Source organism: Pelodiscus sinensis, chromosome 29 (assembly GCF_052426305.1).
Source record: "Pelodiscus sinensis isolate ZL-2025 chromosome 29, ASM5242630v1, whole genome shotgun sequence".
Taxonomy (NCBI): domain Eukaryota; kingdom Metazoa; phylum Chordata; order Testudines; family Trionychidae; genus Pelodiscus; species Pelodiscus sinensis.
Window position 1 is genome coordinate 14,017,503 of NC_143080.1, and position 20,671 is coordinate 14,038,173.

General features: G+C 63.8%; 1 protein-coding gene across 2 annotated transcripts in view; it reads right to left on the reverse strand.

Annotated features, from left to right (window-relative positions):
- Positions 1-252: 252 nt before the first annotated feature.
- The window catches only part of EFTUD2 (elongation factor Tu GTP binding domain containing 2), a 33,805-nt gene continuing 13,386 nt past the window's right edge, over positions 253-20,671 (reverse strand). For both annotated transcript variants that reach the window (XM_075911718.2, XM_075911719.2), the window contains exons 8-28: positions 20,548-20,638; positions 19,067-19,149; positions 18,433-18,599; positions 17,103-17,227; positions 15,752-15,815; positions 15,141-15,231; positions 13,451-13,586; positions 12,804-12,931; positions 11,097-11,290; positions 9,539-9,650; positions 9,161-9,301; positions 8,568-8,669; positions 7,259-7,341; positions 6,618-6,704; positions 5,557-5,683; positions 4,529-4,616; positions 3,229-3,347; positions 2,869-2,963; positions 2,524-2,677; positions 1,319-1,426; positions 253-731 (exon numbers count right to left, since the gene is read on the reverse strand). In XM_075911718.2, coding sequence (XP_075767833.2) covers positions 636-731; positions 1,319-1,426; positions 2,524-2,677; positions 2,869-2,963; positions 3,229-3,347; positions 4,529-4,616; positions 5,557-5,683; positions 6,618-6,704; positions 7,259-7,341; positions 8,568-8,669; positions 9,161-9,301; positions 9,539-9,650; positions 11,097-11,290; positions 12,804-12,931; positions 13,451-13,586; positions 15,141-15,231; positions 15,752-15,815; positions 17,103-17,227; positions 18,433-18,599; positions 19,067-19,149; positions 20,548-20,638 — 2,391 coding nt within the window. In that variant the 3' untranslated portion in view covers positions 253-635. The remainder of the gene's footprint in view (positions 732-1,318; positions 1,427-2,523; positions 2,678-2,868; positions 2,964-3,228; positions 3,348-4,528; positions 4,617-5,556; positions 5,684-6,617; positions 6,705-7,258; positions 7,342-8,567; positions 8,670-9,160; positions 9,302-9,538; positions 9,651-11,096; positions 11,291-12,803; positions 12,932-13,450; positions 13,587-15,140; positions 15,232-15,751; positions 15,816-17,102; positions 17,228-18,432; positions 18,600-19,066; positions 19,150-20,547; positions 20,639-20,671) is intronic.

Sequence of the window (20,671 nt, forward strand, 5' to 3'; positions counted from 1 at the left end):
CCAGCAGCGGGAGGTTAACAGGGACAGCGCCAGCTCCCACCAGCGGCCTAGAGGGGCAGCCCGGGGGGAGCAGCGCCCAGCACGGGCCATTCGATTACTGGGCCCATCGTGGACGGGGCGGGTGGCGGCAGCCGGCGAGCCAGCCTGGTTGGGGGAGGCCCGTGAGGGAAGGGGGCCGGAGCGGGGTTATGGGGCAGGCTACAGGGCTGTGAGCAGGCCGCGCCCCCCGGAAGGAAAGCCCAGGCCACAGGCTGCGGGAGGGGGGTTTATTCCAGTCCAACAAGGCTCAAACACAAACCCTCCCACAGAGAAATAAAAACCCGGACGGGCAGCAGGGCTGGGCTCTGCCCCCCCCGGCTCTACCCTGCCCGTGTCGCTGGCGCGGGAGCCCCCAGCTCCACGGAGGCGCACGCAGGCGGCTGAGGCCACGGGGCCTGGCCCGCAGCGCCCGGCAGGGGAAGCGCCAGGCCCACAGCGACGCCATCGACCCGGAGCGCAGAGCGGCGCCGCGCACGGGAGCCTAAGCGCTGGAGGCCCGCGGCCCAGGCGGCCGGTGTGCGCGGGGGGGCCGGTGTGCGCGGGGGAGCCGCCGGGCCGGCAGCCAGGAGCAGTCTCTGGGCGGCCTGGTGCAGCGCTCACATGGGGTAGTTCAGAACCACGTCCTGCTTGGCCAGCTCCAGCAACATGGGGTCGTCGAAGAACTTGCTGATGCTCACGTCCTCGCTCAGGCCCTGGGAAGGAGAGGGGGGGTGAGCGGAGCGGGAAGAGCCCGCGGAGCTGGAGCCGAGCAGCCCGCCTGGGCGCACACAGCCTGGGAACCGGGTCCCGCAGCAGCCGGGCAGGGGGCGTCACCGTGCGAGGCACCAGGCAGCACACCCAGCGCACGGCACAGCAGCAGAGGGGAGTCACCGTGCGAGGCACCAGGCAGCGCACGGCACAGCAGGGGAGGGGAGTCACCGTGCGAGGCGCCAGGCAGCGCACGGCACAGCAGGGGAGGGGAGTCACCGTGCGAGGCGCCAGGCAGCGCACGGCACAGCAGGGGAGGGGAGTCACCGTGCGAGGCACCAGGCAGCGCACGGCACAGCAGGGGAGGGGAGTCACCGTGCGAGGCGCCAGGCAGCGCACGGCACAGCAGGGGAGGGGAGTCACCGTGCGAGGCGCCAGGCAGCGCACGGCACAGCAGGGGAGGGGAGTCACCGTGCGAGGCGCCAGGCAGCGCACCCAGCCCACGGCACAGCGGGCACCAGGGTACACAGGCCCGAGTGACCCGTGCACGGGGGGGAAGGCTGCACTGCGGCGCGGCGGCTGCTGGCCTTACCTTCCTGCGCCTGGTCTTGATCATGAACTCCCTGGCCAGGTGCGGTGCCGGCTGGGGCTCCAAGGGCCGGATGACGATGCTTTTGTCCAAGGGGTCTCCAGGCACGATCTGAAACCGGGCAGGGAGTCAGCAGGGGAGAGTGGAGCCGCTGGGAGCCTCAACTGGAGCAACTTGGGCTGAGCCCTCAAAGTGCCCCAGGCAGCCAGTCTGTCTGCCCGGTCCCGTGTGGGGCAGGCACCCGGCCCCTGCTGGCCTGCCCCACTCCTGCCCCTGGCTGTCCCCCGCCAGGGTAGCCTGGCTGCATGGGCCAGGCCCGGCTTGGGCGCTACAGCAGAGAGGGGCTGGGAGACGCACTGGGCCGAGCTCGGGCGCCCACGCAGCATGGAAGGGCCCCACAGGCCAGTCCACAGTGCCCATCAGACCCGGGAGGGTTTTGTTTTCTGACACGCGGTGCCGCCTGTCGCCAAGCCCAGAGCGCGCATGGACCCGTCGGTGCAGACACGGCTGCCTCAGGAATGGCAGTCGAGCCTCGCAGGGCAGCGTCCGAGGTGCCCGGAGCCAGCAGGATCCGACGCCCCAGCTCAGCCGGCCCTGTCAGCGAGCACTGACATGGACTCTGCAGCAGTTAGCGGCGGAGCTGGACCGGCGCCCGCCCTGCTGAACCCCGGATCCCAGCTCCTGCTTTTCTTGCTCCCTGAGTAGAAGGGCTGGAGGTGCCACTGAGGCAGCTTCCTGTCAGGGCGGCAGGCCCCCGAGGCTAGGTCCTCACTGCAGAGTTTTTGGGAGAAAACCCGCGGAGCGTCCACACCTCAAGTGCGTTTTTGCACAAGTGAAGCGGCGGAAGAGGGGTTCCCGGCGTAGGATCCCCCGCCGAGGAGGAAAAACTCCTCTTGGCGCAAGAGCTCTTGTGCCGAAAGCTGTGCGGGGACGGGCAACGGGGGAAGGAGACAGAGCGCAGGTGCCCGGTGGCCATTCTACAGACGGCTCTCAGCTTCCTTTCCAGCGCGCCCGCCCACGCAGTCTGGACACTCTCCTGCGCGCAGACGGAGCCCGTGGCCAGCAGCAGTCATGTGCCACTAGCACACAGGAAGGAAGCAGAGGCCCCTCCCCAACCCCAGTCCCGTGGCTCCGGGGACACAGCACGGCCACCGGGACAAGGGCCTTAAAGACAACCCCCCCCCACCTCCCGTGGCTGCAGAACTCACCTGCCAGTGGTGGAAGACGGACAGGGAGAACGCCTGGCCCTGCGTGTGAGTCCTCAGGTCGGTCTCGAACCCAAACGAGTCGATGGCCGGGATAAAGGCTTTGATGGTGTAAAGGGGGGAGCCTGGGATTGGCGCGTCCTGAGTCACATGACCCCTGTGGAAGCGGCACAAAGAATTAGTGCTCCCCCGTGCGCCGGAGGCACAATCCGTGGAGCGTCCCCTCTGCGGCCGTGCACGAGCGCCACGGGGACAGGGCTGAGTTCGATCAGCAGCGCCCCCAGGGCTGGAGTGGGGGCTCCCCGGGACCCTACCCCAGACCCGCCAGAGGTTCCAGGCTGCGCTCACCTCCGCCGGGCCAGCACGGTGTACACGGCAGACACGCAATCCGCAGGCGCCTGCACCTCCACAAAGTAGTACGGCTCCATCAGCCGCGGCGTGGCCTGCAGGAGGAAGGGAAATAAGAGCCCAGGCCCCGGGTGCTCCCGCAGGCCTGGAGGCAGCACACGGGACCCTGCGGGCGCGCAATGGAAGGACCAGACTCGGCAGCGGGTAAACGGAGCCCTGTGGGGCTGCGGGTCTGTTCTGCCGCACAGGGAGCCCCCTCCCCGAGCGATGGGCCCGGAGACGCAGCTCCCGCCACTTCCCACGCACACTGGGCGCAGCCCGGACCCCGGGGCTCAGGACAGGAATTCACAGGCCACGTACCATGAGGAAGGCGGAGTACACGACCCTGCGGGCGGTGGGGATAATCTGCCCCCCGCCCCGGTGCAGCGGCTCCTGCGCAATCACAGCATCCAGGATCTTGAACTTCACGTTGCGGATCACTGCGGGGGAGAGCCGGTGAGAACAGGAAACCCCGTTACATCCTTTCAGAGACCAGCCCCAGCCGCACCCGGCAGAGCTCGCCCAGCCACCCAGCCCGGGGGGGGGGGGACACCCCTCAGCATCGCGGGAGAGTCCCACAGACTGAAGGCCAGAAGGGACCTCTGCGATCCCCGAGTTCCTGCGACACGGCCACAGGGTGGCTCTGCAGTGAGTCCTGTTGGCTGGACCGAGAGTGCACGTCTCAGGCAAACAGCCCGTCTACACGGACAAGCAGCCAGTGAGGAAGAACCCACTTTCTAGTGTACCCTGGTCTCGCTTCAACTTCAGTCGGACCCTGTTCTGTCTGCTAGACCAGGGCTACTCAACACCCCGCCCGCCTGTGTGCGGCCCGCGGCGCTGTTTGGGGTTACAGGGGGCTCAACACCCCGCCCGTCTGTGTGCGGCCCGCGGCGCCGTTTGGGGTTACAGGGGGCTCAACACCCCGCTCGCAGGTGGGAGCCAAAACAAAAAAGCAGTCGATTAGAATTCCTGGACTGTCATTGCTCATTAGAAGTGCAGCCATATGGGTGGAAATCGGGGTAATGGTGCATTTTACTAATCTCAGCAGAACTGACGTAGATGGGGCCTGCGTGTTGTGGGTCTTGCCTTAATCTTTGTATTTGTGCCCGTCAGTGTGAAAGAAGCTATTTGCAACCACACTTAAGTTGCGGCCCTCGGCATGTGCTGTGGCCCCCGGGCTTTCAAAGCAGAGTAGCCCTGCTCTAGACTGCTACTGGGCTGGTCAAAGCTGCCTGTACTTACAGACTGTGACCAAGTCACGCTTAACGTTCCCCTTGGCCAGCTCTTTTCAAACTCTTGGAGGCAAGTTCTCCGGTTCTGCTGGTTTAACAAGGACTAGCCCCAGTAGCTGCTCTTTCCCAGGTACTTTTGGAATGGAATGTATTTCAGCAGCATGAATGACATCTGACCAGAAATATTTATTGACTGCTTCTGCCTTTTCTGCACTGCCTGATACCTAGTCCAACATGTTTGAACAGCAACACTCCTGGTGGTTAAAGCAGAGCTGGCCTTTTGCCTGGGGCATAACCATGGACTTGGCCTTTCATAACTCTCCTGCCATTTGGCAGCCAGGTTAACTGGTTCTTGTTTTATTCACAGCTGCCCACGGTCTTGTACTTACATTCGTCACAGAGGGGCCCTTCCCGGGTGCCCCACTGGAAGCCCTGCACGATGCTGTCCTTCACGGAGCCCAGCAGGGCCTTATCCACCTGCCGGGAAGAGATGCGGCCAGTCAGCCCTGCAGCAAGGGCCGAGCACGTTCCCAGAGCAGCAGCACCGCTCTACATGCACAGGGCCCTCCCAGCACCAGGCAGCTTCTCCTCCTTCGACCCCGGCACAATCGACCCAAGGTCCCTCGATCCATAAATCAAAGTCGCAGGACTTGGGCCCCAGGCACTGAGTCAGTGTCTTAGCTATGGCGCAGGCAGTCACTCTAGATGGAGGCTGCTCCAACATTTGGTAAGTGGTCAAGGGCTGCACTTTTGTATGGAGGGGTGGGGGGCCTGGGACAGAGGCTGGGTGCAGAAAGGAGCTCGGGGTAGGAGACTGGGTGCAGGAGAGAGGATGGAGGGGTTGTGACCTGGAGCAGGGATTGAGATGCAGGGTCCAGGAGGGGGTACCGATGCAGGAGAGGATTCTGGCCTGGGGGAGGGGTGCGAGAGGGGGTTCAGGGTCTGGGAAGGAGTTGGGGTGTGGGAGGGGGTGCAGTGCCATAGGCAGGCTCTGGTGGGGAGACACTTACTTAAGCAGCTCCCAGCCAGCAGCCCCCGACTGCTCTGTGCCATGTGGCTCTCTGTGCTGTGTGTGAGTGGGGGAGGGGGGGGGAGAGGGGGAGTGTCTTTGCACATAGATTTTGCAGGGGGCAGGGACTATCAGCTCCCATAGGCCCTTTTCTGGCTGAATCGGGCCAATGGGCCATATCTAACCCACCCCTGTACAAACGGCTGGACCCAAAGCCAAGGCAAAGCAGGGACTAGCCCAGAGAAACCCTGTCAGCCCGTTCTAGCCAGTAAACCCGCTCTCTGGCCCAGGTAGAGCTCCACACCCCTCCTGCCACAGCCTGGGAAAAGGTGCCGCCTCCCACCGCAGGGGGAAACGCTGCCCCAGGTCGTCCCAGCCGGCTTCCTTCCCCGGCGCGGCCGCTCTCACCTCTGAGGGCAGCGTGTCGTCCACCAGAATGTTTGGGCCGGTGGCATCTGGCCCAAAGGCCCAGATGGAGCGGGCAGCCAGCAAATCCCAGTCATACTTGGTCTGGAAGAACTCGCCCAGCTTCTTCCTGATGGGAAGGGAACAGAGCAGAACATGAGCCCGTTCCTGGCTCCCGGGCAGAGCCGCACAGGCAGGAAGCAGCCTCCCAGCTCCCCCGGCTCTGGGGCTCACTGCGCTACAGCCAGGTCCACGTAAGGCAGCTTATGGCAACCTGATTATGTCAGTGTCTACACAGCAGCCTCCCTCCCCCTGTCAGCTGCAGCCACATCGCAGCGCCATCTCCGTGAGTGGCATAAGGCTGGGGGGAGGTTAGGGCCCCACAGTGTCTGCAGACACCCTGTCTTGTCAGTTTCAAGGTAGGAGCTGTGAAACTGACAAGAGACACAGAGATGGGAGGCTGGACCCTGCTTCTCGCTGGGAGCTGGGGCAAGAAGTTGGGGGCAGCCTCCATTCCGTTTGGTGAGCCGTGAAGCTGCCAAGGCGGTCCCACTCCTGGGAAGGGACAGGGCCAAGCTGGGGCAGCAGGATCCCGCTCCAGTGGCAGAAGCTGGGAAGAAACACTCGGGGTGGGGGTGGGTGAGGGGGCTGAGGAAGCCTCGGACGTAGGGGAGAGCCAGGGGATTTCCCTCACTTCTGGGAGAGCTTCCCCTGCTCCTGATGGCTAAGGGCAGGGGGCAGTCCTGGGTGGCTTCCCCCGCTCCCTGAGGGAATGGAGGGATGGGGCTGGGGGGCCCTGTGGGGCAGCCAGGTGCCTTCTAGACTCTCCCCACACGGCCTCCTGGTGAGGCCACGTACCCCTGCCCAAGGGGGGCCATGGGGCACCCCAGGATTCACTGCAGTGGCCGCGACATTTACAGACCCCATCCCTGTCAGAGGCCTCTTCCTCGGGGACCAGGCTGATGCTGAGAGTCCCAGAGGCTCCTTCCTGGCCACCGCCCGCCCTCACTCCTGCGTGCAAAGGGCAGCACTGGGCGTAGCCGGCCCCCCCCAACCAGCCACACCTGTTCCAGCTGATCTGCACCACCTCGTTCTCAATGTCCTCCGCAAGCCCCTTCTCCAGGGGCTCCGCAATCATCGTGATCTTGTTCCTGCGCGGGGAGGATTGACGCCATCAGCGGGCAGCAGCCGGGCAAGGGGCCGAGGAGCCCAGAGACAGGGCGGGGGGGAGGAAGCCCAGTTCTCAACAGCTGCGCGGGCAGGGTGCCCTGGAGCGCGGCCTCGCCCGCGTGTCCCTTTGCTGCCTGTTTCTGAGGCGCTCTGGCAAGCAGGAGACTCGGGCCGGCCGGGGGAAAGGCAGGGCCTGGAGTCCAGCAGGCAGGTTAGTGGATGACATGAGAGCGAGCCCTGGACGCTGGGAACCAGCCTCTGAACCAGCTCGAGTCCAGCTGGGTCCCTTTCTGCTCAGCCTCTGGGGAGGGCAGGGCTGCCCCTCCTGCGCTGCAGAGGGCTGGAAACACGGGGCTGCCAGGCCAGATCACAGGCCCGGCCGTCTGGCGCTGCACGCCACCTCCCACACCGGCCAGCTGGGCGTGCAAAGGAAGGGCAAGGAGCCGGGCTGGTGTGGGATGTGCCCTACCCACGCCGGAGAGGGGCTGGGGAAGGGACACCAGTCCAGAGCTGGACGACCGTCACCCAGACGTACTTCTTATTGGGCGTCTCAGCAAAACACTTCAGGGAGGAGGTTTCCACAACAGTCTCACAGAACGTCACAACCGGATCAGCAACCTTTAAGAGCAACAAGAGCAGCGCGTGACCTTTTTTCAACGTCACAACCAGCCTTGGCTTTGAGACAGGCGCTGTCTGAAGCCTTTTAAACCTCCCACGGTTACCGGAAGGCCAGAGATCACAGTGACCGAAAGCAAGGAGGGAAAACTCAGGCGCCTGTTCCCTTCCATGCTTCCTTTGTGCCCAGCCCCGGGTGTCGAGTCAGCGCCCACCCGTCAGCAAGTCTGGCCGCCTGGACAGCTGCGGGTCTCTCTCAGCAGCACGGGAGAGGAAGCATTTACACCCAGGAAATTCGACTGAGGCCACTGGGGGCTCCGAAAACAGGGCGTGAAATTGTCAATTCCAACTTGACCGTGCCCCGAGGCTCCTGCAGCCGGGGCGGGGGCCCTAGGTTGTACGAAGGCCCCATGAGCGCTGCAGCATCACGGGGCCAAATCCCGCAGCAAACGCCCCTCGTGTCGCTGTGCTGCAGCTCCATGAAATCCTCCTCCCCCAACGTGCTCAGCGAGCCGCTCTGCACCCAGCTCACGGGGACTCTGCCGAGCTCTGGGGCCGAGCTCTCACGGGGTCACCTCGGCAGCCGGCTCAGCCTGGCCCCCAGCGACACCAGAGGAGAGGGGAGCTTGCGGTGATGCAGGGGGCCCATGGCCGTCCGCAGGCCCCGGCTGCGGGGGCAGCTGCCCAACCTACACCTCTGGCTCTGCCTGCGAGCTGCCGGCTCCCCGGATGGCAGAGCGAGCTGCACGGCAGGAAGCGTGCCTGGAGCCGGCCCTTGGCCGAGCAGTGACTCCTGCAGTGGAAACGCAGGATTCCCCGGCCTCTCGGGGGAAAAACGGCAAAGCTCAGGAGCCGGGGAGATGCCCGGGGCTGGCCCGGAGCGATGCATCTGCCGGCCTCAAGGGTCGCTTCTCCCCATCACACTGCAGGCCCTGGAAAGGAGCAACCGGCATGCACCCTTCGCCGCTGCCTGGCACCCGAGGGCCTCCGGCCGCCCCAGTGCCACCCTGCGCCAGGCCGGCAGTGCACACGGCGAGCGGCTCGGCCACGCTCCCAAAGCCAGGCAGGGGCAGCCGCACGGAGTCGCTTTCAGCAGCCGTCCCTGCAGCTCCGGAGCTGCCGCCATGACACCCGGCGGAGCAGCGGGCCTGGGCTGCAGCCGGGGGAGAGGAGGCCCCTTTAACATACCCCAGCACAGATGGCAGGAAAGGCTCGGTTCCCCTCCTCACCTTGATATCGATCTCTGAATACATCTTCCGCAAGTCGTGCATCACGCAGTCCAGGTACAGCTCACCCGTTCCCAGGATCACGTGCTCCCCCGATTCCTCCACCTGCAACACCAGAGCAGATGCCCCAGCTGCTTGGGGGCGGGGTGGGGCAGGGCGGGGCAGTCCCTCGGACCCAGCCTCATCCACAAGGCCAAGGGACAGCCAGAGAACCTAGGGGGAAGTTCCCAGCTCCTAGACAAGACAAGCGACTGGCTTGCTGGGCAGGGAGAGCAGCCCCCGCCCTATGCTGCCAGCAAGGGCCACGCAGGGCGTGCTTAGAGCTGCCCGGCCGGAGGGAGCAGTTACTCCGCCCCCAGGCTCTGTGGGAACCCTCAGGCCTAGCGCCGAAGGTGCTCTAGGGAACGGCCCAGGGTTCGCCCCGGAAGGATCCGGGGCGGCTAATCCCTGCAGACTCCCAGTGGCGGGTTCGGCAAAGCCAGCAGCGGGCGGGGCTGGAACGGGTAAGGTGTGGGCTACACCAGGCCGAGCCGGGAGGGGAGGAGGGAAGAGCACCGCGGCCAAGGGCACCGCCTCGGCTCCGCCCAGCCACGCACCTTGGTGGTGAGCGACGGGTAGCTCTTGTTGACCTTCCGCAGGCCGTCCAGCATTTTCGGGAGCTCCGAAGGGTTGACTGGCTCCACGGCTATTTTGATGACAGACGTGGTGTTGAACTTCAGCGGCCGGAAGATCTGAGCCTGAAGCCAAATTAGAACAATCACTGCGATTCGGAGCCCAGGGAAATCCCCACTTTGTGGGCCGGCCCCGGCACACGCCACCCACCCCCGCGGAGCAGGCCGACGGGCCAGCTGCATTCCTGCTGGGTCTGTGGGTCGACAGACACATCCAGGCACAACGGGGCTGCCCCTCAGCCTGACCAAGCCAGCCAGCCCGGGACGTTCGTCTCCCCAGGCACCCCCCGGCACACACGGTACCTCCTCGTTGCCTCGCGGCTCTGTGATGGTTGCTGTCTTCACGATGGGCTGGTCCACCCCCTCGATCAGGACCCAATTGCCAGCAGGGACCCGGTTCACCTCGATGTGGTATCTGAAATCAGAGCGGGGCAGCCCGCCCGTTAGGCCTGCCAGGCACCACCCACAGCGCCTCGCCAGGCTCCGGCCAGCCGCCCTCCTCGGATCACAACCTGCGGGACACGCCCTGGAGCTGAGCAGGGGCCTGGCCGTCCGCCCCTTCAAATCCCTCTCCTGTGGCAACAACTCCCACACTCAGACACCGTGGATAAGGCTCCAGATGGGCTATCACGCCTAGGGCAGGACGGACCCACCGCTGGCCCAGCCTGGGCAGGCCTGCCCTTCCCCTGGTCCCGAGGGGGGGAAGGATTTTAAATTGTGGTTCTCCGGCTAGTCGATACAATTGGTTTTCACTACACGAATAGTGGCGAAGGGCCGCTCCACAGAGCCGCAGCGGGGGCAGCCCCAGGGGCCGGCTGTCATGGCTCGTGCCAGCTCTGGGAGCCACCTGCGCTGCGGCTCTGCACAGCTCGCGCCAGGTCCAGCAGCCCCTGCACGTGGCCAGCCTGGGCTGCTGCAAACGGGGGCTGCTTGGGGGCAGCAGCTCCTGTCCACAGGGGGACCCAGCTGCCTCCTCTGTCCCCCCGCTGCCTGTGAGAGGTGGGGGGGAAGGGAGGAGCAGTCGATGCTCCACTCGGCTACCCGCTAACATCCCTGGTGGGGAGAAGGCTGCAGAGCAAACGTGCTGGGCCTTGTCCTGGCTCCCAGCGACAGTGACCGGCTACGTGGGGGTCCCAGCCCCACGTGGATTTGGCCTGAGCGATGCTGCGATCGATGCTGGGCCCAGCCCTGACACCCTGGCTCTCCACTCTCCCCCCAGCCCCAGGTCACCTCCCTGCACGGGCCAGGATGCGGGCGGTGGTGCCGTGCTGGCAGGTGCGTATTTGGAGGATGCGTCGCCAAACAAGGTCGCATGCGGCGGAGAAGCCTGGGCCCCGCTGATCTGCCAACGACGAGAGAACGGCAACGCGCCTCCAGGTCCCACCGCACGGCACGCACCCTCCCCCTGCAAGCTCTCACGCGGCAGGACAAGGAGCAATGGGCTCAAGTTGCGGGGGGAGAGGTCCAGGTTGGATCTTAGGAAAAACCATTTCACTAAGAGGGGGGGTGAAGCACTGGAATGGGTTACCTGGGGCAGTAGTGGAGACTCCATCCCTAGGGGTGTTTAAGTCTCGGCTTGACAAAGCCCTGGCCGGGTTGAATTAGTTGGGATTGGTCCTGCCTAGAGCAGGGGGCTGGACTTGACCTTCTGAGGTCTCTTCCAGCTCTGTGGTGATTCTCTGGGCTCAGCGGGACTTCGGATCCACTTGGTGACCTCAACATGCCCCAATACTGGCCAATCTGGGGCTTTTCATGCCAGTAAATGTGCCCCGCCCCCCCCAGTCTGGAGCGTGACAGCAGGCGCAACGAGTGTGGGGGCTCCCAGAGGCACCTCCAGCGAGGTGTTTCCGCCCCCCGGTACCTTGCCACCGAGATCCACAGCCGACCCACAGTGCAGATCTGCGAATCCTCTTCATCCTCCAAGGTGTAGTTTTCTCCCAGCACCTTGACAGGCTGCCCGGCGTGGATGGTCCCGCTCAGCACTCTGCCGAAGGCGTGGAACTGGACGCCGTCGTCCGTGCTGTACATTTTCGTGGTGTGGCACATCAGCGGGCCCTGCCCCCAAAGAGAAACCAAAGTCACCCCCAAGAACGCCCCTGCAGGGCACCGACCGCACCCGCTTGCAGCACGAGGGACAAGCCGTTCTGGGTGCTCGGTTCTCTCCCTCCCCCTTGGCCAGCCCCTGGAGAGGGTTACCCGCGTCCTCAAGTGACGGAGGCCGAGTGCGGATTTCTTCCCGTGGGCCCAGGGTGGCCGCCTGAAGCTGCATGGCGAGATCCCAGACCCTGCCGAGGCGTTCGGCCCCCTCCCCCCAGGGGCACCCCCCTGCCGAGGCGTTCGGGCCCGGCCTCCCCCCAGGGGCACCACTTCCAAAAGCGCGGGCGGGAGGGGGCCAGAAGGACGCCACCTGCTGAACTGCCCGGTCCCTCGTTAGCGGAGACCCGGTGCTGGAATTTCTGTGTGGCTGGAGGCCCCACCTCTCCGAGCCAGGCCTGCCCGGGTCTCACGACCATCGGGCCTGGCAAAACTCCGCTCGTGGGACTAATTTCAGACCCTACACGGGCCGAGGCGCCCCCCTCCCCCTCCCTCAGCAGTCTAAGGGGACTCGACTCTTACAGGCCAGCTCTTCCCTTCCCGAGCTGCTGCCTGGCCCTGGCTCCAGCAGGATCCCTTCTGTGCAAAAGGCTCCTGTTCTGCTCAGGCTCCCTGTCATAACCATGAAGGATGGCCAGCAGCCTGGGGACTGAGGGGTTAACTATGTCCCCTGTACCTAGCCAGGTAGGGGTCAGCCAATAGGAATGCAGGTAGGGGTCAGCCAATAGGAATGCAGGTAGGGATTTCAAACGGTCTCTGAGACTGGTCTCTCTCCAAGAAAAAGACTCTTCATAATGTGTGAGTAGGGTAAAGTCTAGAAGCCGTCAGGTTTGATTGTTGGATCCGAGATCTGTGCTGTTAGAAAAGGGGTTTTCCTCCCTTTTGGAACTAAGTTTTGGCCCATGGCAGAAACAAAAAGTTCGTTCTTTTTTACTGAACCTGGTATTGGTTAATTTTCGGATCCTGGTTTTACTTTAGGGCTGAGGTTCCCAAGCGACCTCTTCCCTGGTTTTTCTTGTGATACTTGGGTGGAGGCAGCGGGTTTTTTATTTCTCAAAGTCCGGGTGTTAGGATTTTGGGGGCAGTTTTTGTACCAAAGCCTGCAGAGATCAGCTTTTGGGGTTGCTTGTGCGGGCCCTCACTACTGCATTCATCGTGCCAGAGTGGGGAACAGCCTTGACACTCCCCCAGGCTGATTTTCATGCCGAGAAACATGGCCAAACCTTCCTCTAACATGGCCAAACCGTCGCCCACCATAGGCCCCCAGAGCCACACGTCACAGTGCAGCTGCCAGCTGTGGTGAGCTCTGTCCCCAGCTCTGCTTCCCCTGCCCTGTCCCCAAGAACCACCCCTCTCAGGCTGCTGCACCCCTGGAGCGGAGGGATGGTGGAACGCTGCTGGCTGTCGCCAGGAGGGGCCTCTCGACCGCCCTGTGCCGCGCTCGCAGACCTCGCGGAAGCGCAAGGGGCCTTACGTCAGGGTCACACTCGCTCATGGCCTCGCCCAGGTCTGAGTCGACGCCGCCGGTGTAGCTGTGCTCGATTTTGGTCTTGGCGCCCACCTTTGGGGAGGGAATGTGCTGCACACACATGTCCACGAAGCCTGGGAGAGCAGAGCCTCATGAGAACGCTGCAAGGGCAGGAATCCAGGACAGGCCGAAGGGGCTTGAACAACACCCGGCGCCCTGACCTGAGGGGCCAGTTCTGGGCGACTCCGCTCACGTGGAAGCAGGCGGCTTACAGCAGAACTGCCAAAGGACGCACCGTGCAGCCGGCGAAGGGCGCAGGGTCCGAGACCCTCACGTGGAGCCCTCCTGCTGGCCTCTCACGGCCCAGCTGGGCACTCGGGGCAGCCCTTGAGTACACGCTAACAGCAGAGACCAGGGACTTCAAGGCCAGTGCAAGTCACTGTCCCATACAGCGTGTGCCAGGAAACGACACCAGAGCTCCTGCCTCCCAAGGGAAAGTCGGCCCCTGAGCTTAGTGCAAAGGCCAAGACCTACAATGGGTCTTAAACCCAGGGGCAGGCGCCGAAACAGGCAGCCTGCCCGGCAACTAGCAGCACCGCAGGAAACGCAGCCCAGCCCCCGGCTCCCACAGCCAGGGCAGGGGCAGGACTTACCCGTGAACTCCCCAAAGAACTTCTTGCAGACCAGCCTTAGCAGGGGCCGGATGTTCAGCTTCAGCTCCTCTTTGGTCAGGTGGATGCCGAGCTCATCCAGCGTGCGGGGGAGGGTGGTGTCCACATCGCCAACCACCTGGGGGACGGCACGCGCCATGCCACCGTTAACGAGAGACCCCCGTCCCCGCGGGCAGGCAATGGTACATCCCAGCTTGGCGCCCCCGCGGGCAGGCAATGGTACATCCCAGCCCGGCGCCCCCGCGGGCAGGCAATGGTACATCCCAGCCCGGCGCCCCCGCGGGCAGGCAATGGTACATCCCAGCCCGGCGCCCCCGCAGGCAGGCAATGGTACATCCCAGCCCGGCGCCCCCGCGGGCAGGCAATGGTACATCCCAGCTTGGCGCCCCCGCGGGCAGGCAATGGTACATCCCAGCTTGGCGCCCCCGCGGGCAGGCAATGGTACATCCCAGCCCGGCGCCCCCGCGGGCAGGCAATGGTACATCCCAGCTTGGCGCCCCCGCGGGCAGGCAATGGTACATCCCAGCTTGGCGCCCCCGCGGGCAGGCAATGGTACATCCCAGCCCGGCGCCCCCGCGGGCAGGCAATGGTACATCCCAGCCCGGCGCCCCCGCGGGCAGGCAATGGTACATCCCAGCTTGGCGCCCCCGCGGGCAGGCAATGGTACATCCCAGCCCGGCGCCCCCGCGGGCAGGCAATGGTACATCCCAGCCCGGCGCCCCCGCGGGCAGGCAATGGTACATCCCAGCCCGGCGCCCCCGCGGGCAGGCAATGGTACATCCCAGCCCGGCACACGGCCCTGGCCCGGGACATCGATGTGAAGGGGGGCGTCCTGCAGGCCAACCCCTGGCCCTCTACCCTGGGGGCGCTGGGGCCAGAGCAGTTCAGCTGCAGCCGGGAAAGCGGCGGGGCAGCCTGCAGCTGAGTCGCTGGCGGTCACTGGAGCCAGGGCCCGGGCGCAGGCCCTGCTGCGGAGAGCTCCCGGCGCGCTTGGAACGAGGAGCAGCACAGGGGCGGGGGCGGGGGCGGGGCAGGTCTCTGACTGTGGCACGTTCCCAGCTGGCAGGTCTCAGGCGCAGACCCACCTGGCGTCCAGGGCGGGGAAAGCTTCTAACTCCCAACAGCACAGGCAGAGTTACCTGGGGTGATGGACGGGGGGGGGGGGGGGGGGAGGGGGCTGTACGCTCTTGTGGCCCTGGGTCCACGCTGGTTGCTGTTGGGCTGTGGGTGACCCCTACTGGCCGGTGTCTGTAAGCACAGCCCAGCTGGGGGAGGAGGGGGGTGTCGCTGCGGACAGCCTAGCAACTTCTCACAAGGCCAGGGGAAGGCGGCTGAACAAAGGACGGGGTGTGGCTACCGGCGGAGAGTCAATGGCCCGGGGCTGAGAGGGGGGCAGTCTTGGCTGGGCAAACATGAGAAGAGACTAAATCCGGTACTGGGGGTTCAGGGGCCTGTGGACCCTGCCCCACGGGGTCTGCGGCTGCCTGCCCCTTACTCCAATGTCCACATCAAATCCGGGCTGGGCTCTATCTCTGAGAAGCAATGAACCCTCCCTACTCTACTGGCTGGCGGATCCATCTTGCTGCGGACGGGGGCAGGCTCGGGGGTCCCCGATGCGCCGTCACACGAGGCCCGGCGCTCACGCCAGAGCAACGGGCGAGCGAGCACGTACCTGAGCCAGGATCTTGTACAGAGGTTCCAGGACAAACTCCACGAAGCTCCGCTGGGAACTGCTGGTCGGCGCCTTTTTAGTGAACTTGCGTCTGCATGAAGCCAAGAGGAAAGGTGGATGGAAAGCACCGTGATGGGTACCCTGTGATGGGAGCGCTAGCCCCATGCACCCGGGGATCCGGCTCCCCCCTTCCCTTCTGGGCCCTGACGCAGAGGGTAAGGTCTGCTGGGCCGGGGATCTCACCTGTCCCGTCCTGGGAAACTCTGTGCACAACACACAAAGCGGCACCCTCAGGCTATTTGGCAAGGACTGGGGGTCCCCACCCCGCAATCACTCAAAGCGGGAAGTCTGGCCACGTGCCTTCCCTCCGGAATCCCTCTGCAGCATCCAGGGAGTGCGAGGGGGCACGTCTATGGCCCGGGGTTAGCCCATGGCTACCTACGCACAGGAACACAACCAGTGCGCCCCAGCCGGCAGGACGCCCAGCGACGTGGAGTCACAGCAGTAGTGGAGAGGCTCAGCTCAGCCCAGCCCCCTCCAGCTCCTCTGCTGTTCTACGGGAGGGGCCGCGGCTGCTTGGCAGTAACAAAGCTGAGGAAAACGCTACGTACGTCTTGGGGTTGAAGTAGATGTCGCCCCACAGCCGCTTTGCAAACTCCTGGTAGTTGATGTCTCCTGCAGGGGACAAGGAAAGGACCTCAGCTCTCGCCTCGCCCGGCGCACGACAGCGCCCTGGGTCGGCGCAGGGCGGGGGCAGGGTCCTGGCTGACAGCTGAAATTCAGGCAGCTGCAGAGCAAGATGAGCTGACTCCAACCCTTCCCTGAACGCCTCAGCGCCAGCCTGGAGCGCCACGCAGGGGCAATGCGAGAGGGGGCACCGACACCCAGTCCCAAGTCAGGGCCCAGGCAGCCTGTTCAGCTCCAAGGGGCCCCAGAACTCCCCAGCCCAGGCTCAGTGCATCCCTCAGTGGCCCCTCTACCCCCACCCTCGCTCTGAGATCTTGGACCAGGACCACACATCACCATCCCTCCTCAGACGTCCGGGAACAGGCTGGCCTGCTGCTCTAGATTTCGGGTCACGGTGGGGTTACAAGTGACAGACATCAGCGCCCGCCCACTACGAGCACAGCCCTTCAGCGCACCTTCCCCACGGAGTTGGGGAACCTCAGGCCGGGCACCAAGGGAGCCACGATGCAGAGGCCTTGTTTACTGCTCCTTGTGGGGCATGAGAGCGACGGCCCCCGATCGCTGAAGGCAGCTTTTCATGCCCTTCCCCAAAGCGGGGCCAGCGGCCTGGCAACCCCTCTTCTATGCCAACTGCAACCCTGGGGCTTGCCAAGTGCTGGCTGGCCAGGCCACTGCCGAAAGCACAGGGCTCGTCCTTCACCGCCTGCTCTGCCCAGGCAGACATTGCCGCAGGCGGCACCAAGGGAGCAGGGACTCAAGCCACAGCCCGGACAGGCGGATACATAAAGATCCAGGGGCACCGAGAGGACGAGGCCCCCGCACATCTGTCAGCCCCAGGACAGCTGAGCCTCAGCTCCAGAGATCAGGCCTTTCCTCAGCCAGGCAGACAGATCCTTAACCTTTTCAGTGCTGACCCATGCAGCGTGCAACAGCCATGCAACCCTGGATCCGCAAGAGCGACGTGGGACTCTCGCCGTAGCCGTACACACCACAGCGGCTCCCAACCACTCCAATATTTACAAGGTAAGAGAACTACAGGACAAAACACCGATCCACGAACAACGTTCCCCACTGGGGCTCCTGTTTCCTCCACCACCAGAGCGTGCGGGTGAGGAAAAGCCACACTCGGGGCTGCAACGATTCAACGCCAACGTGCTGGCAGAGACGTGCCCACGGGCGCAGTGGAGGCCTGAGCTGCCACGAGCACTTGAACGGGCTCCGCCGAATGAACAGGCCTGGAGCGGCTGGTGTGAGCGGCTGCTGGCGGAGTCGTACCGAACGTGTCCGCATAAATCTTGGCAAAGGAGCCCAGGGTGAAGCAGATGCTGTACTGGGAGCTGGAGAAGCAGACGTTCCCCAGCAGAGGAGACAGGATCAGGTTCTCGTCGGTGGAATACATGCTGCAACAGAGACAGCTGTTAGTACAGAGCGCTGGGGCGAGACTGGAGCGATCATCACGGAGACACCGGCAGCGAACCCGACCCAGGACCCGGAGGAACACTGCCCTGCCCCAGAGCCCTGTCAGAGGCTCCAGCAGGTTTAAGACGCCAAGGAGAAAGGCTGCAGGGCTGGCCTGTGCGCTCAGGTGGCGTTGCTCATCGGGGCGAGGGGTTGCTCTGGGGGACGGGAGAGTGGGTGAGTCAAGGCACCGGATGGGTGCTGCTCTGCTGCGATATCCCCCTACCGCTCCACCCAGCCCTACACGGCCCTCCGACCCCGATGGTCCCTCGGTGCGCTTCCATCCCCCGTCCCATGTCTGAATGCCCCACGTCCCCCTGTAGACAGCCCCACAGACTCCTCTCCGTCCACATCCAGCCACCCCCCATCCCCACCTACGGCCCCTTCTACCCCACAGATGCCCCTCCGGCTACATCCAACCACCCCCCATCCCCACCTACGGCCCCTTCTACCCCACAGTCTCCCCTCCGGCTACATCAATCACCCCCCATCCCCACCTACGGCCCCTTCTACCCCACAGTCTCCCCTCCGGCTACATCCAGCCACAGTTTATTAACTAGGGATTTCTTTTTAAAACACGAGAAATAAACGGAGAGGGAAGAGAGATCCTGGCCAACTGGGGGCAGAGCCAGCAGAGGACACACACAGCAGGGATGGAACCAACTGAAAACATGGATTTGCCAGGGCCTGTGCTGTTCCCAAGGGAGGAGGCTCGGGGTGCCTGCTAAGGAGCCACACATGGAGAGCATGGTAGCAGCGAGCTGGGGCCTTCCTCCCCACGCCCTGGCAGGAGGCCCCCCAGCCTCGGGATGCTCCAGGGAGAGCGATCTCCCCAGAGGACTCAGCCGCCACTCGCCTCCCCTGGCCAGCTTCCAAACAGCTCAGCCCAGGCTCTCAGGAAGTCCCGAGGGCCTTGTGCCATCAAACCACAAGAGCCAGAGCCGCCCTGGCCCCCCATCCCCGGCGCCTGCCCTCACTGCAGAACAGGGACGTCCTCTCTCCGTCCCGCGGGACACTTGCCGGGGGACCTTCCCCGCTGTGCAGCTGCAATGACTGGCACTTGGCATTTTAGCGCAAGCCCAGGCTCCAGGATGAGCTAAGCGGGCCACGGACACCGTGCTCAGGGAGCGCCCTCGCAACTCGGTACCTGATCAAGCCATTGACCTCGTCCACTATGTGTCGGAGCTTGTAATAGGCGTCCGTGGGGGGGAGCTTCAGCTCCAGGATCAGCCGGTCTATCTTGTTAATGCACACGGTCACGGCCAGCCTCTCCTGCACCGCGTGCTTGATCAGCCTCTCTGTGTTCAGCATAACCTGCGGCAACCAGAGCGCATCACCAGGCAAGCTACAGCTCTGCACGGCATGCTCGATGGGGCATGGCAGACAAAGCAGTGACCCTTCTCGACTGGGCCAGCCGCCCGCAGAGCCATCTAAGCTCAGCCCCCAGCTACTGAACGTTAGATGGCTGCGTTTAACCAACAGCATTCCCGTAAGCCACCCGGCCGACACCTCGGAGATAAAGAACCCTCTTGGTTTCAGACGGGGGGAGTGGAGCTACAAAGCAGTTAAGCGAGTAGTCCACAGTCACAGTGCATCAGTGTCAGACCTGAAAACAGGACCCAGGGGCCATGGCTGGCAACGCTCCCTTTCTAAGCCAGCCGCCAAAGAGCCCATCGCCAGCTCCACACCGACTGCTTCAGATACAGCCAAGCCAGGGTCAAGGAGGCCAAGAGATTCGGAAACGCCCCCGGCCCCAGGCAGCCAAAGAGGCCGACACTTACCCCCTCGGCCGCGTCGATGAAGAGCACCACTCCATCCGAAATGCGAAGGCCGGCAGTGACCTCGTCCGAAAAGTTCACGTGGCCTTCAAAGCAAAAGCAAAGCTCCCTGTGAGCCCCAGCTGTGGACTAGCGAGGGGAGCCCCCCCAAACTCTAGTGACCTCTCACTGACCACAGGCCCCCGCACTAGAGGGAAGGGGAGGAGAAAGCACCTCACTGGAGCTAGCCAGGGCGCTGTTGCCATCACTGTGGATAAGGACCTGCCAGCTGACTCTTAGGACTGCAGCATGTTGCCGCTAGCCAGCTGTTTGCAACTGCAACTCCCGCCCCGAAGCTCTGGGTAGACGCCTGAGGAACGGTGGCGATTAGAGCAGTCCGTTCAAAGAGGTGACGGAAGCAGGTTATGAAGCGGAGCAGGGAAGCAACCAAACATAATCCCGGCAAATGCTCCTCCCTCTTCTGGCGTCCTGGGTTTGTCTCTCCTTGGCGCGGACGGAGCGCTCTTCGGACACGAGAGCGGGTCCTGCGCAGGGCCGGTGCCCCGTGCCAGGCTGGTCTGTAACTCCATGCAGCAAGAGGTGGGGCTCGGATTCCCAGCAGGAACGAATGCGTTTCACTTTCTTGCCCAAATGGGCCAGGCGTTCAGAAGAGCTCAGACCAGCAGGCACCACATTCTTCTGAAGTCCTGAGCATGAGTCTCACAAAAAGCTGGCCCAAACCTGGATGCCGAGACCGTGAGAATCTGGCCACGCCTCTGCGTCCCAGCCACGTAAGACACCTCTGCTGATTCAGCCCCCACACAAACAAGTTTCACGGATTCCAAGGCCAGTAAGAGACCTTCGTGATCATGTCTGCCCTCGAAAAAGGCAGTGACCAACATGTGCAGTCCCACAAGCCCTGAAGGGCCCAGTCCAGCTAAGGAAGCACGAGCCGAAGCCTACGCTGCCTTAAGCGTCACACAGAAACTACCAGCTGACTTCCAGCTGCAAATCTCTCTAGAGCTGGCGGCGGTTTCCGAAGCAGAAACCAGCCAGCTGGAAGGGCAGATGTGAAGCTCAGTTGCTGGGCTGGAATGGAATCACTGAGAACCCCACAAGGTCATCTCTGAAGAGGAACTTTGGAGAGTGGCGTTGCGCTTTCTAAAGTCTGAGCGGGAGCAGCTGGCTGACAGGCAGACACCGGATCGGAGAAAACGTGAACTGGTTTGGTGCAAAACCCCATCATGCCCTAGCTCCGAAGCCCCCCCACACCCTCTCTTTGGTAGACAATGGCTAATGTTTGTAACTGGCTATTCGTGTCGATGCACCTTCCTTCAGGAGCCCTGGAGGTTTTATGAACTGGAGCCCATCTGCGAAAGCCTCTGCTCAAAGGTGCATGTCCTACTCACACCGACACCATCACCGGCTTCCCTGAGACGCGCTCACAAGCAGGATTGCCAGGACTAAGCCTGCAAATTGCTAGTGTCTGGATCAGCTCAACACACCTGGTGTATCCATGACGTTGAAGAGAAAGGATTTCCCCTTCGTGTCTGGCAGAACAACAGTCACCGGGGTGCTCTTGATTCCAACCCCTCTCTGAAAAGAAGGAGGCCAGGATTAGCCAGTAAA